We start from the raw sequence: 15,590 nt of genomic DNA on the forward strand, positions 1-15,590 counted from the left end.
CATAATCCAATTAGAAAATTTAAACCGACAAATTGTTAAATGTATGCGTGTGCGCAAAAATAATTGTTTGTCCTACGTGGAAAAGTTATTTTATATTTTTATATTTTTATTTATTTATCTTCAATAATATCTTTGCAAGATTTGAGCCTCGAAGTACGTGTGTCATTAATATTTCCATTCTTTTATATATATTTATACAATTGAGCTTAAATTTACATTAAAAATTCTCAATTAAATTTTGTTGATTATTTTAAAAACTTTTAGTAACAAAAAAAGGTTTATTTTTTTATTAAATAACCTATAATTGAATGTTGAGGATTGACAAATTAGATTTCGTGTTTCAAATATCACAAGCTAGCAGGTTAATGTGTTGAAGTATACTAATAAAATAACAAATTAGGAATTAAATCAATCAGATTTCTCTTAATAATTTTTTTAATTTTTAATTTATTATAGATAAATTTTATAATTTTAGAGAAACTAAAAGACAAAAATGAGAAATTTAGAATGAAGCATGGAAATCTTTGTGACAGTTACAGGTTATCCGCCACTGCTTTAGATTATTTAAGGGGCGAGTTGAGGCCAAGGATCGGCACACTATCCGGCGGCGAGTTGCAGCCATGGCGGCGATGAATATTGCTCCGGTCATTCTTATCTCGCTCATTGCGGCGGGTCTTGCCGGCGGCGCTTTGGCCGACGGTACCCCTTCAGTTGAGCCAAGTCACAGTACGGTTCCGTTCAACCGGAGCAGTTTTCCGGCAGGGTTTCTGTTCGGAGCTGGCTCCGCCGCTTATCAGGTTCCTTTGTTTTGTCTTTTCTTTTTTTTTTCTCTCCCCGTTTATATAGAGTTCCGACATGTCGTCATTGCCATTTCTGATTATCCGTTTGGTCGACTTGTAGTTGGAAGGAGCGGCGCATATTGATGGGAAAGGTCCTAGTATCTGGGATACCTTCACTAAGGAGCACCCGGGTCTCTCTCTAATGCCATGGATGGAAATGTTATTTTTTTTAATGTTTTTTACTAAAATAGATTTAACCAAAATCAGAAATTTATTTAGCAAAGTTTTAGTTAATTATTTCTTGTTTCTAATTTTATTAAGAAACGTAAGATTTTTTTTATAATTATTTATGCTTCTTGTTTCTATTTTTTTAGAAATATTCCTATAGAAAATTTGGAAACAAGTTTTTTTTTTCCTTTTTAATTTATTGCAAAATATGAATAAAAGATTGTTTTGACGTCATACTTAAATTCATGGATATTGAAGTTATGCAACTTATTTTTCTTTATTAAAAATGAAGAGACAGAAACAACAGGAACGTTACCAAATGGATCCCTGAGTTTCTTGTTTCTAGTCCCCATTTTCAATTTGTTTCAAAACCTGAATAAAAATATTGTTTTATCATTTTCAAATCTATAGGTGTTTGACCCATGCAATTATACTTTTCTTTATTAAAAAGGAGAAACAAAAAATAAAACAGGCCGTAAAATTTTTTTTCTTTTCTTTTTGGAATTAGAATACGAATAAGAGATAATATAATATGGACTAAATTAGCTTTACTTATTTGGAGCTATATACAAATACATTAATGAATTAGTGTGCTAATATTATTGTTAACTGAAACAAATATATATTTTAATTTATTTGATAGTAATATTTTTTATCTTAATAAATAATGGAAATAAAGTTATATCAACTAAAAAGTTAACATGGTAAATTTTACTATTATAATATTTAATAATAATGAGTTATATTTCTAACTTATACTAATTTATTAAATGTACTCTATATTTCTATATAAGATTTTTTTTATAGGAATTTTCGTCAAGAGATTTATCGGTGTGTTGAGAGATCTCTCAACAAAAATTTATTGATCGATGCACTTTTTCGTTCAAACTAAATGAATACAACTCTAACACATTTATCATCTAATTCATTTGGGAATAAAGGTTCAAATTAACACGCTACTAACTTATGAAACATTTTTGATAAATAATTTGGAACCTATAATGAAGGTTGCTATACTTAAAATAACATTGATAAATAATTTGAAGCATATAATATATTATGAGGAAGTTCAACATTATATTGTAGCTGAGTTATCGACTAAAAGAAATAAATTTACAGAAAAAATATGGGACCATAGCAATGGAGATTTGGCTGCCGATTTCTACCATCGGTATAAGGTAAGATTTTTGGAGCCTTATTTTTTAGTTTACGTAACAATCACAATATGAGTGGTAAAAATTCATTATTATAAGTGAATAAATAATAATATCGATAAGTATATTATTATTTTTTTAATTGTCATTTTTTAAGAAATATTTTAATCGTGATTTAATTTGCAGGAGGATGTAAAAATAATGAAAATGCTTGGGTTGGATTCTTTCAGATTCTCCCTCTCTTGGTCTAGGATTCTCCCTAGTAAGCTTTTTTCTTTTTATTTTTTTCCACGTAATTTATTATTTTAATTTTCTTCACTCCATGGTAATTTTTCTTTCGGAAAAAAAATACAGAGGGAAAACTTGGTGGGGGAGTGAATCCACTGGGTGTCAAATTCTACAATAATCTCATCAACGAGCTCCTCGCCAATGGTAATTTTTTCGATTTGGTTATGTTGTTTGGTAAAATGATCGATTTCTTTTTTCTTATTTTTGAAAAATGAAGCTAGATGCATAATCTTGTTAAATTATTAAATCACTGTTAAAAATTTATATTAGAAATATGCTAAATATTTTAAATATTTTTTTAACACCTATCACGAGTTTCATTTATTATTGTTTACGATTTAAATAATTATTTATCAATTTATTTGTAAATACAGGAATAATACCATATGTCACGCTCTTTCACTGGGATCTCCCTCAAGCACTTGAAGACGAGTATGGAGGATTTTTAAGTTCCAAAGTCGTGTAAGTAACACAATACAAATACACCAACTTAAACCTAACTTAAGAGAGGAAAACAAACCAACTTAAATAATATTAATAAAATTGGACATTGATTAAATTTTCTGTATAAACAAATAAATAAACGTAATATTGATTAGTTGAGTTTTAATTGTAATAAAGAGAATTAATTAAAGAAAATTTTGGTGATTAGGGATGATTTTCGGGACTACGTGGACTTGTGCTTCAAATTATTTGGAGATCGGATCAAGTATTGGGTAACCCTAAACGAACCATATACCTTTACCGCTAACGGCTACAACGGCGGCACCTTCGCTCCCGGCCGATGTTCCAACTACGTCGGAAACTGCACCGCCGGCAACTCCGCCACCGAGCCCTACATCGTCAACCACCATCTCATCCTCTCCCATGCCGCCACCGTCGAAGTCTACAAGAAAAAGTACCAGGTGCGAAAATCAAACGAATCCAAGAACGAACACAATTGCAAATCAATCTCTGAATAAACGATGGGAATCTTGTTATCTTGCTGAATTGCAACGAATTTGAAATCTACAGGAGAAGCAGAAGGGGCAGATTGGAGTCACATTGGTCACCAACTGGTTTAGGCCCAAACGCAACACGGCAGCTTCGAAAAGGGCGGCGTCTCGAGTTCTTGATTTCTTCTTGGGATGGTGAGCGTCCTGTTCTTCACTGTAATCGATAATTGTGAACTGCTGGTGGAAATTAATTGAAATAATTTTAGGTTTTTGCATCCAATTACTTATGGCGACTACCCGAAGTCGATGCGCCAGTACGTGGGAGATAGGCTGCCGAAATTCTCTGCTGCTGAGGCTGAAAGCGTGAAAGGATCGTACGATTTTATTGGAATTAATTACTACACTGGGAATTTTGTGGACGATGTGCCTTTCTCGAATTCGCCCAATAAAAGCTACAGTTCTGATATGCACGCCACACTCTCCAGTATGTCTTCTCTTCTCTTCCTTCTTATACGAGATAATTTAATTTAAGGGGAAAAAATCAATTCTTACCTCTGAATTTCACGTTCTTATCAATTACTTAAGCTTGAATAAGTTTTGTAGTTTTTACTTTAGAATAGATTTTCATTCTAAGAATGATGTGTTTTTTCTCTCTTTTGAAATAGGACTAATACAAAATTGATTGGAATTCAAGAAAGATGACACCAAATTGAATTTTGTATTGAAAATTTTGAGTTTTGGAAAATTTGTCTCAGGGTTGATTTTGAACATTGGTTGGAGATTTTGATTGAAATTAGTTGCAATATTTATCTAAATCCAAGGTTGAATCAGATAAGTTTGAGAGTTTACAGTGAATTGATACAGCTTGCTACGTATTCGGGTAGGATAGAAGTTGATTTCTTTTTCTTCCTTAAATTTATTAAATCCATCAATCCTGCTAAGTTTAATCGAAGTTTCCCCTCGATTCTTGATCCTTATTACAAATTATTTTGCTTCAATCTGTTGTTACAGCGGAAAGAGACGGTGTTCTAATCGGACCAGCGGTTCGTAATCTCTCTCTCTCTCTGTAGACTCTAGAGCTGTAATTTTCAGTGCTTTTAATTAGTAGATGAGCCATTGAACAACAAGTAAATAGGGTTTTTTTTTTTGTTTCTACAGACTGGTTTGAACTGGCTTTACATATACCCAGATGGCATTCGTCTACTCATGAAATACATAAAAGAGGAGTACAAAAACCCACCTATTTACATTACTGAAAATGGTGCCTCTCCCTGTCTCTGTCTCTGTCTCTTTAGAGGATGGGTACTTATAAATGGATTTGCTTTAATTTGTTGTGTTTTACTTTACAGGCATGGCTTATTCAGACAATAGCTCACAGCCGATCAAGGAAGCTCTGAAAGATGGAATAAGGATCAGATACCACCATACCCATCTCGCCGCTCTTCTCGAAGCTATAAAGTACGATATCTAATAACAAATGATTTGGTAGACAATTTTTATAGTTCATAGACCTATTAAATGCAATTTGGAAACTTGTCTGTAATAAATGATTTGGGGTTCTTGAAATGATAGGGAAGGTGTAAATGTGAAGGGATACTATGCATGGACATTGATGGATGACTTTGAATGGGACGCGGGCTATACGGTGCGTTTTGGGCTTGTGTACATTGATTTCAGGCACAAATTGGGAAGATACCTCAAGTATTCTGCTTACTGGTTGAAGAGGTTCCTTCTCCATTGATCTCTCAGCTCTGCAATTAGAAGAATCTCTCCCACTTTGCCGGAGCTTCTATGGAAGCACTGAAAGATTAATAAGGGTCCTCAAGGCTCAAGTGGTGGAATAAAGAAATATGTGTTTTGTTTTTGTTTGTGGTAATTCCAGCCCAGTTGAATGTACAAGTGTTTATGAATCGACCCATCAATTTGGTTATGTATTAAATAATTAAGAAAACAAAATGTTTGAATCTCATTTTAGTATTTTAATTTATTCTATTTTGATTTTTGAACTTCGTGCTTATTTTGATGTGTTACAAATAGATAACGCATCTTAAAGTATGTGTAATTGATGTTTGGCTAAAATGTGAGTGAGAAAGTTGATATTAAGAGGAAATAATAACAATGATTAAAATGGATTATTTTTTTCTATTGTTCAAAATAGTTATTTTTAAAAATTTAAAATTTAAAATTGAAGATACTTCTCATTCTCAAAACACTAGAATTTTACATCGTTATTCATCCTATGAAGTCATTTGAGAGGAATTTCTACAATATTTATGAGTTCACTTTTTATTTCTAAAAGTTCTTCTGAATATAAAAAGACTATTCTAACCCAATGACCCAAAAAAATGTGGTTTTTAAAATAAACATACAATGAGGTCAATCATCAATCAATACATCAGATATTCCAAGGAAAAATCTGCACAATCTTTCACTAACTACTTTATCAACAAGAAGACCTCTGCAACAAAATTGGTTGCTGCTGAAATAATTTCATCACACCAGAATCCTAATGAACTAACAAAAGATTGAAGTTTGGAATTCTTATTTGAATCGATGCAAGTGGTATGAGAATTTGCCCTCACCGTGCTCGGGGTTGCACCCGAGGAAGGAAACCACTGCACCACTCCCTCCCGTCCTTGAGAAAAAGTCTCGAGTCAAGTCTTTTGAAGGCAATGGGCAGACGAATCAATTGCAGAAGAGACGGCAGAGTCCCCGATTTTTCATTCTTCCACTTCATCATCGTTTCAATGTTTTTCTCAACAAAATCGACAGAGTTTTGTAGAAGAACTCCACGGTTACTCCTTGGAGTAATCGTTACACGAATGGCAGAATGAAGAATCATTCCTTTGCATAACCTTTTATATGCTTTAGATGTATCAAGCCTCCACCAAACAGGAGGCTTCTTTGGAAGAAAGAGACCAATGCGGTGAGAGAGAAACCACTTTTCCAATGATGATTAAAGTAGGTGAAACCAACTCTGCTGCTTTGATTTCATCTGCAAGGTCCTTCAGTTCTGCAAAAACCTGCATAATTTGTAGTTGATCCATGGAAAGTTTGTTATAGGCACCAGCAAAATGAAATGAAAGGCCAAGCAAACATGCCCCGCCCCTCGATAAAAACGTCTAGAAGCGGGCATTCTCGAGAACATAGCTAATGAAGTACAGAAGCCAACGCAGATAAGAAAATAGACCTACAAGAGGTCTCCTGAACTCGAGAGCAATCTATAGATCAGATCCCATTTAAGATTTTTTTTTCTTTCTCATAGAAAACGATCGATGAAACGCAAAAGAAGTCGAGCAAAGTTGAGAACTGGAATGACAAGGCATTAGGACTCTCATGAGACTTCTTGAAGAAGCTGTATATGGTTGAACCAAGCCCGACAAAAGTAGAAAGCAACAGAGAATTGTGCTTACAGTTCTTTGTTGGGGCGTTGTCCCTCGTTCAACGGCAGCAGCTGGGGTATCGGGTGGCAGACCGTGATGCATCAACTTAAGGGCCAGAGATGGAAGAGTTGACAGACCCATATATACAACCAGAGTTGAATCCAGATCAGCAGCATTTTCTGCCACAAATAGAGGATCCGTTCCACCCTTTCTAGAGTGACCAGTGAGGAACCTGACGTTCGTTGCAACACCCCTGTGCGTTAAAGGAATCCCCAATTCAGCTGCTATACCTGAAGCAGCAGTTATACCTGCAAGGCAAACACATGTGTTCTTAGACGAGGTTACTCTAAGAATACTCTCCTTAAAATGGTGGTGCATAGACGTGACACTGAGAATCAAAATGCAGCAAATTCATGATAATTCATTTACTGATTCCTAGCATGAAGCAAAGCCAAGCAACATTGTAATCAGCAATCAACCTCAGACTCATGTTACTTGTGGCTGCTGACAGATTAGGAAAACTTTGCCATCCAAAACAGGAGGCGGTATCATGATTCAAAAAGAAATAAAGGCTCGGTAGTTCAGGTCCATACACGTCCTTCAGACATCGAGGTTGTGCAAACCTCGACTAATCTATGAAACAATTTTCTAACTCTGATTCTATTACATTTGATTGTCAATGAAACTCGGGATATTAAAACCTAGAAACTCAGGATATTAAATCTTACGTAGGTGGCAACCATGGTTTGGACCTATTCTCTTCAAGTCATTTGCTTTTAGTCATGAAAATACCCTCAAACAACCAAATCTTTCAAACAAATGGTGATGCAGAACACATTAAGTTAAGCTTCATGGAAACACTTAAAGGACTGAAACAGCATTCGGAAATAGGCTTACCAGGAACAATTTTTACTTGAATCCCTTTTTGTTGCAAGAAATCCATCTCCTCCCCACCCCTTCCAAACACCTATAAAGTACAATGACAAAAATTTCAGGATATGCCACTAAAAAAACCACTTGAATGACAAAACCATATTCAATTGCAGTTTAACCATTCAAAGTTTCCACTTACAAGAGGATCTCCTCCTTTAAGTCTCACTACTGTAGCTCCAGCTTCAGCAAAGTTCAGAAGTAACTCATGAATCTCCTCCTAAAACCAATTCCCATTCAGCAACAAGACTCAAACACTCAATACTCAGATAGATAAAATCACAAAGAAACATTCACCTGGGTTCTGCTATGGTAGCCTGCCGTTTTGCCGACATAGAGAAGCCTAGCATCAGGACCCACCAAATCCAGCACATCATTAGACACCAAACGATCATACAGAAGCAAATCGGCACTCTGAATCACTTTCACAGCCTTCAATGTCAAAAGTTCAGGGTCTCCAGGGCCAGTCCCCACTAGAAATACATTCCCAGGCCCACATTCTCCTCCATCATCGCACCCACCATTGACCCTCTTCTCCCTCAGCACCATCAGCAACCTCTTCAGCTCCGGCAGCTGCAAAGCGATGTCGTCCTGCCGTATTGAGTCGGAATCGCACGGAACGGAACACGACAGAGCAGTTGAAGCTTGGTCCGCTTGGTTCTTGTACACCCAATCGTCTCTTTGGTATCTCTTGATGGAATGTTTCTCCGTAAATGGGGAAGAAGAGGAGGAACAGTGGATTGAGGAGATGGGTTTGAAAATTGGGGTCCTGGGTGTTCTTGGGCGGGACGAAAACGGCGATGAAAGCGATTGGAGGTCGTAAACGCGAGCCATGACGGAGGGCAATTAGATGCTCAAGGATGGGAAAACGGGATGGAATTCAATAAATATTGGGATAACAAGAGGCGGCTGGTGGCTCTAATACTTGGACTTTGGAGAAGATGAGAAGGCGAAAAGGAGTGGCTTTTTGAGCTGCGGGAGAGACCAAATTTGCTTTGGACTGGCTCTTGAGAATTGACAACTGGGTATTTCAATTCTATGGATGGACTGGTTTCTATGAAATGGCGACTTGGGGGGTTTCTGGTGGCTTGGCTTTTTACTCTGTTCTCTTTTAGTTTTAATTCACACAAAATTGTTTTGAGAATTCTTTTCCAAGATGAGATTCGTTCTCAAATTATTACCATTTTTCCATTAAATTGAGAGATTCTCAAGTGACTGTTTTGAAAATTGCTTGTCTGTATGAAGTTTCAAAACAAATGGCCACCATTTTGTTTGAATCTCATAGGTGTTAGAGTTATATCGAATACCGACACGCTCGGGGCTCGACGAAACTGAAAGTATCAGCATGTTGAAACTTTTTGGAGATGGACGCACCAACTCGGTTTGTTCGGAGTAATCGAAAGCGGAAATCTAAGCCAACTAGACATAACCGAAACCTTGCAGACCTGAGGATTCCGACCTTAGGCCCGACAACCAACCTAAGGGCCCAATAGCCATAACTACGACACGAGCGGTTCCAATGGCCTTGTTCTTCGACCTGCGTATAAAAGGGACACTCTACCTCATAACTCAAGTTACACCTTGACAGCTGGTTCTAGTTGACACATGGCCGATCTATGGTAGCTCGATAGAATCCTGCATCAATAATATGATTCTTACTTATAGGCCTAAACGTAACTTGCAAGTCTAAATATATTTTCAATTTTTTTTTTAAGTTTATTTTGAAATTTCAATTATGGCAATTTGTTTTTAATTTTTGAGAAAATGGCATGATGTTTTAGACACTTGGATAATAGCATAAAACAATGAAGGTCGAAAATTGGAATCTCAAATTAAAATAAAATTGAAATTTTATAAAAGTATCACAATCCATATCAAATTCAAACTAAAATGTAATATAATAACATACCAAGAAAAATACTACATTTGAAAAAGAAAAGTTATAATATTTTAAAAAAATAAATATTAAATTTATGCCGTATAATAAAATATCTCAATGCATATTGTTTGTTGTAATAGAATTCTAATAGAACACATTCTAAGGGAGAAAGAAAATCTATTATTTCCTTCACAGTTTTTCATTTTAACAAAACATATACAATGTTGAGGCAGAAATTTGATCTATTAAGATTTTTCCAAATTCGTACCAATCTTCTAGAATCAAGGGATCGATGTAACCTGCAAAACAGAGTAACATTTGGACCGATGTGGCTTTTGCCACACAAATTCGGATACCTAAGTCAGAATCGAAGATGTAGAGTCTAAGATATTGGGTGTTCCAAGCATACCTCTAGGGTTCCCTCCATCTCTCTCTTATAGCAGTCCCATATGAATCCTCATAAATCTCAATCTTCAGACTCGTTACGAACGTAACAGCGAAACGGGAGGTACTGGGAAACGGTCGGATGGGCCGTTACAGTTCTCGGTTGGGGGCCGAGGAGGTCTCGACGTCGAGGTGCCTGGTCGGTGCCGAGGCCTTCTCGACGCCGAGGCGCTTGGTCAACTGAGGTCGACTCGAGTTGGCCCGAGTCAATGTTTTTTTGACGCTTACTTGTCCCGTGCGCTTCTTCACCCAATCTAATCTTTGCTTTTGTGTACAATTTAGTTTGTGACAGAATAAAATTAGCTTTTACAAATCATCCTTGTTTGTAAGAACAATTCTAAGGGGAAAAAAAAATAACAGACAGATGCCTTTTTCTTTTTCTTATTATTATTTTTTCTTTTCTTTTCCGAAAAGGTTGGCAAGACCTAGCTCAAATGGAGGTGGATAATTAAGAAGTATGCTAATATTCTCCAAAAACGGCAAAAATGAAAAAGAAAACGATGGGCTATTGAATTCGGCCTCGTGGGCTGATATATAATATATGGGCCTTAGCTGAATTGGGCCTCTGGGTCGAATAATCCCATTCGTTATAAAGGGCCTGGCCCATGACGCGGAACCAAGTAAATAAGCTCACGGATCACGATCATCTCGCGAAAAGCACTGCCGCGTGATTTTATGATTTGTCGGCTTTCCCAAATATCTACCAATTGTCGGTCAATTATAGTTCATAAATTTCTATTTTTATTCATCAAAATTTTAGCCTGATACAAGTTGTTAAATTATATCTATAAATTTGTATTAAAATTTTTTTATTGGATATAAATTTTGTTTTAATTTTTTATTGGACATTTTTTTAAAAGTGGAAGGTCGAATAAAATTTAAAATTTATAGGACAAAAATAGATATTTTGAAACTTTAAAAATTAAAATCAACCAAAGCCGAATATCATCATTTTTAATTACTTTACTTTCTCGGCCACGAATTGTGGTTTCCAAGCATAATAAAATCGCAGAAGAACCATTTAAATTATTAAACAAATAAAAAAATCGATGTCGAAGATCGTACTAAACTACCACAACCCGCCACGTGGAAAATGTCAGGCGTATTTCAGTCATTTCAAAACCCCCAAAGGCGGTCGCTGCATTCTGCCTTCAATCTTTGGTGCTGAAACCTCTCTTTTTGTCTAACCATCGTCTGTTACTCTGCTCTGGATCTGATGGTTCTGAGAGGAGACGTCTCTAATTCTCTCTGCCCAACCAAAAAATGCCTCAGATTTTCTCCTAAGAAACCGCGCGAGTATCTGAATCTCCTCGCCTCCCACATTTCGGTGCGTCAATTTTCTTGTTTGATTCAGATTCTTCAGTAGAATCTCCATTGTTTTAGCCTTTGCTTCCTCGCCCTCTTCTTATTTTCCAATAAATTCAAATGGGTCGACTTGATCGGTGCCTTAATCGAACGAAATTACATCTGGGTTGTGATTGATTTTGGTATATGTACTCATTTAATACTCTATTTGGTCGATTTAGCTTTAACATTGTGATGGCTCTTAGCTTTAGAAGCCAATGTGAGCTATTTTGATGGCATTATAATCCAATTAGCAACTATCAATGCTCGTTTTGTTCCATAATGTTGTTTGGAGTTGTGTCTATTTTTGGAAATCTTTTGCTCTCTGTTTCATTTCCTTTATGTTTGGTGTTGGATTAGTTTGAGGTTGTTTTTACAGAATGTCTGGATTTTTTTTTATGTAGATACACTGAGAGGCTTGTGATGGATGTTTGCTGACATGAGGGAACCTTAATTTTTCCAATTTATGTAATATAAGCAAGAGATGAAAGGTGGAAACATCGTTAGGCTGAGGGGGGGACATATTTCCATTGCTCTGGTTGCTCTTATGTTCATGTCCATTTTGTTATGGGCTTGGGATAAAAGTTATTTTGCCAGTTTACTTCCGTTGACAAGAGAGAAGTTTATGATGCCAGTTTCAGGTAATTACTCCAACTGATCATAATTCTGTGTTCAATGGTTATCTTCTTTCTACTCTTTAAGATGTTTCTTTTTAATATATATTGAAAGTGGGATAGATGTGCAAGACTTTGATGGGTAAAAATTTATGGAGATTTGAGCATTCTTTCTTTGGCAACTTGACTTGGATGTTAATGGGCTATGAATCTATTTCCTGGTTTGTAATTGGTCTGATCTAACACATGAACATTATTATTGTTTCTATAATGTAAAATTTGAATTATTTGATTGAGAAGTGAAACATGGAGATGTTTTGATGGTATTGATGATCTAAAGATCATTGTACTAATCAGCTATTGATTTGCTTTTGGCTCTGTCATGTTTCTTTTTTCCGGATCTTTTTGAATATCCAAAGTATTAACTTATGGATCAATTTGCTCTATCATGACTTAGAATATGTAGTGGACTTGTCAAATAGTTCCTCAACATCAAGTGAGCCTAAGGATGAAATGGCTAAGCCAGAGGATAAAATGGAGGAAAGAAGTAATAATATCAACGAAAAAGAAAAAGAAAAACCGGGAGAAAGTACAGACTTCTCTGATGCTGATTCTGTCTTCAAGTCCACTCCTGAATTAAAAGAAAATAAAGAGGGCGTCACCTTGTCTCCTTCCACAAAAGGTAGAGTTTAAATTCTCTAATTGTAAGCTCAGATTTCCTTGCAGTCACCGGTCCTTTATCATGCCATTATAGTTGTTTCTTTCTTCCCTATAACTCAAGTTTTAAGATGGCAGACACCTTGGTTATTCTTAATTTTTCCCCTAAGCAGAATTCACACCCGGATCAAACTGTTTAAATGCTCTTCATTCTCGTATCTAAGATATTGCTGCTCTTTCAGTTTGCAACTACGCCAAAGGTAGATGGGTTGAGGACAGCAGGCGGCCCTTGTATTCTGGATTTGGATGTAAACGATGGCTGTCAATAATGTGGGCTTGTAGACTTACAAAAAGAAAGGACTTTTCATATGAAGGATATCGGTGGCAACCGGAGAACTGCGAAATGCCGGAGTTTGAGCGCTCTGCATTCTTGAGAAGGTATTTTACTTTACGACCTCACGAGCATGTTTCGTTGAGTAACTTTCTTTCTTTGGTACAGTATCTGACCTTGAAATCATTTTGTGTCCCTCCGTGACCTCTGAGAAAAATTTGTGAATTATCCATAAACCTTGTTATTTCTAGAGATTTGAGTGTGATTTTTGTTTCTAGAATGCAGAACAAAACACTTGCATTTATAGGAGATTCCTTGGGTAGGCAGCAGTTTCAATCTTTAATGTGTATGCTGACCGGTGGTGAAGAAAGTCCCGAAGTCGAAGATGTAGGAGGAGAATATGATCTCGCCAAGCCTCCTGGAGCTCTTCGTCCAGATGGATGGGTTTATCGGTTTCCAAACACAAACACCACCATTCTATATTACTGGTCAGCAACACTATCTGATCTAGAACCTCTTAATAGATCAAATCCAGCAACAAATATCGCGATGCATTTGGACCGACCCCCGGCTTTGATGAGAAAGTTCCTCCACCGGTTTGATGTGTTGGTTTTAAATACAGGACACCATTGGAACAGGGGAAAGCTTCAAGGAAATAGGTGGGTGATGTATGCTGATGGAAAGCCAGTAGAAGAAGAGAAGCCTTTAGATATGGGGCTTGCCAAGAACTTGACTGTGTACAGCATTGTCCGATGGCTCGATTCACAACTTCCCCTGCATCGTCGTAATCTCAAGGTTTTCTTTAGAACAATTTCGCCGAGGCATTTCTTCAATGGGGACTGGAACACCGGAGGATCATGTGATAATATGATTCCAATGTCGGGCGGGAGCGAGGTTGTGCAAGATGGATCTAGTGACACTGTTGTTGAAAGTGCCTTAAAGGGTACCAAGGTAAAGATCCTGGATATAACTGCCATCTCTCAGTTGCGAGACGAAGGTCACATGTCACGCTACACTCGTAGAGCGATTCTAAACACGAGTGATTGCTTGCATTGGTGCTTGCCTGGCGTACCCGACACGTGGAATGAAGTTCTAATCGCACAGATATAGTTTTGCATCATTCTCAAGGAGATTTCATCATTCATTATTATGGTCTAAGAAGGCCAGAGTATACAAGATTCTTAGAAAATGACTGTAGCTGAGAATTTTTCAATCTACACCAATTAGGCTGCCTGAAAGTACTCTTGAAAAGGATGTTACTTTTAATTTTACCAAGTATTACACGAAGCAAAGAAGCCGAGTTAATTCGACTGGTAGCACGAGATTAGTTTCGATACCATTTTATTTATTCTCAAATGTCTACTATTCTTGGCAACAAATTTGACTCATATGATCCATTTGGTGAAGTTGGTTCTCCTAGTTGAAGCAACCCGATAGAGTTGAAAGGCGAATCTCTTCTAGAACAGCCTTCCTATGTCGATGTGTATTGTTCAACTCGAGGAACCTTGTTACATCAACTGAAATTTGAATGATGGATTTCAGATTGTTTATAAACTCTTTTGATTTGTTGGAATATCATTCTTTTCTATGGATCAAAAGTGTTCATCGACAGATTCATGATATTATCGATCGATCTCGATCCATATAGATAGGTATCTCCACGGATAGAGATGAAGACGGGATCAGTGACTAGATAGAGAAATTTATTGCTATCACGTTCTCCTTGCCTTGGCAATAATATTATGTTAAGAAATGTTCCAATCAAAGAAAGCATGAGGCAGTTTTATTTATCTCATGAAAGGCATGAACCACCACCCTTTCATGGAAGGTGGTTAAATTGTCATTGTTTATGATTCACAAATTCCAATTGTTTAATGCATTTTAGCAAAGCATTTCTTCTCTTTTTTATAAGCAGTTCTTAAAAAAATTGAGATACTTTTAATAATAAATTAAAGGAATTTTTAAAATATTATTGGATAGTATTTGGTTCTTAAACTTTTACGGTTTTCAATTTTGCTTAACATAGTTAAATACTTAGACATATAGCTTTAAAGAAATAAATTCTTTTGATGGGCAAAAATAATTTACTAACCCACCGACTTTTTGTTAGCAATTTTTTTTAATTAAAAAAATTTAATGCATTAAACCTAAGATTAATAATTTTATTAAGTTAAAAGTGAAATTACGAATTATCTAAGATATTGGAGACTATTTTGCCTATTTAAATTTTTTAAATTTCATGCTTTGTTTTAAAATTATAGAATTGAGAGCAATAATGTATCTAAAAAGTTATACTAAAAGTAGTTTTTAAAATAAATAAACAAAACAAAAGGCCGCTTGAATTATTTTAATATTATAATTAAGACCCATCAAAGATAAAGAAGAATCAAAACCGATTAAAGAAATCAAGAAATAAAAAATGTCATATATATAAATCTTCAACAAAAACAAATCAAACTAACAAAGTTTCTCCCAAAAAAAAAAAAAAATTCTCCATCATCATCTAAGAAAACAGAGCCTGAGGAGAACTCATTCTACAAACACCCATTCCATAACTAAACACAAATGATCAAAATTGTTATTAAACGGGGCATTCGTCTTCTTCTCCCACTCCATCATCGAAA

General features: G+C 35.9%; 3 protein-coding genes across 5 annotated transcripts; 2 read left to right on the forward strand and 1 right to left on the reverse strand.

Moving 5' to 3' along the window:
• Positions 1-587: 587 nt before the first annotated feature.
• On the forward strand, positions 588-5,390 carry LOC111017527 (vicianin hydrolase). The gene is made up of 13 exons (XM_022293312.2): positions 588-797; positions 901-970; positions 2,127-2,185; positions 2,348-2,423; positions 2,516-2,593; positions 2,824-2,911; positions 3,102-3,354; positions 3,464-3,579; positions 3,651-3,868; positions 4,396-4,427; positions 4,543-4,645; positions 4,734-4,842; positions 4,957-5,390. The coding sequence occupies exons 1-13, from the start codon at positions 621-623 to the stop codon at positions 5,123-5,125; spliced, it is 1,548 nt and encodes a 515-aa protein (XP_022149004.1). The 5' UTR covers positions 588-620; the 3' UTR covers positions 5,126-5,390.
• A 327-nt stretch (positions 5,391-5,717) lies between these two features.
• Positions 5,718-8,750, reverse strand: UPM1 (urophorphyrin methylase 1). Its single transcript, XM_022293323.2, has 5 exons — positions 7,995-8,750; positions 7,840-7,917; positions 7,665-7,734; positions 6,798-7,075; positions 5,718-6,407 (listed from the first exon to the last, which is right to left on the reverse strand). Exons 1-5 carry the CDS (start codon positions 8,529-8,531, stop codon positions 6,261-6,263), a joined length of 1,110 nt encoding a protein of 369 aa, XP_022149015.1. The 5' UTR covers positions 8,532-8,750; the 3' UTR covers positions 5,718-6,260.
• Positions 8,751-11,155: 2,405 nt separating this feature from the next.
• Positions 11,156-14,756, forward strand: LOC111021241 (protein trichome birefringence-like 14). Of its 3 annotated transcripts, none has more exons than XM_022298128.2 (5): positions 11,156-11,347; positions 11,769-12,005; positions 12,436-12,660; positions 12,878-13,073; positions 13,245-14,756. In XM_022298128.2, exons 2-5 carry the CDS (start codon positions 11,849-11,851, stop codon positions 14,074-14,076), a joined length of 1,410 nt encoding a protein of 469 aa, XP_022153820.1. In that variant the 5' UTR covers positions 11,156-11,347; positions 11,769-11,848; the 3' UTR covers positions 14,077-14,756. The 3 variants fall into 3 exon arrangements, with proteins under 3 accessions (XP_022153820.1, XP_022153835.1, XP_022153843.1); XM_022298143.2 differs by having other exon boundaries at positions 12,445-12,660; XM_022298151.2 differs by lacking the exon at positions 11,769-12,005.
• The last annotated feature ends 834 nt before the right edge of the window (positions 14,757-15,590 follow it).

Source organism: Momordica charantia (assembly GCF_013281855.1).
Source record: "Momordica charantia cultivar OHB3-1 chromosome 9 unlocalized genomic scaffold, Mcharantia_2.0 BLBB01000009.1, whole genome shotgun sequence".
Lineage (NCBI taxonomy): Eukaryota > Viridiplantae > Streptophyta > Magnoliopsida > Cucurbitales > Cucurbitaceae > Momordica > Momordica charantia.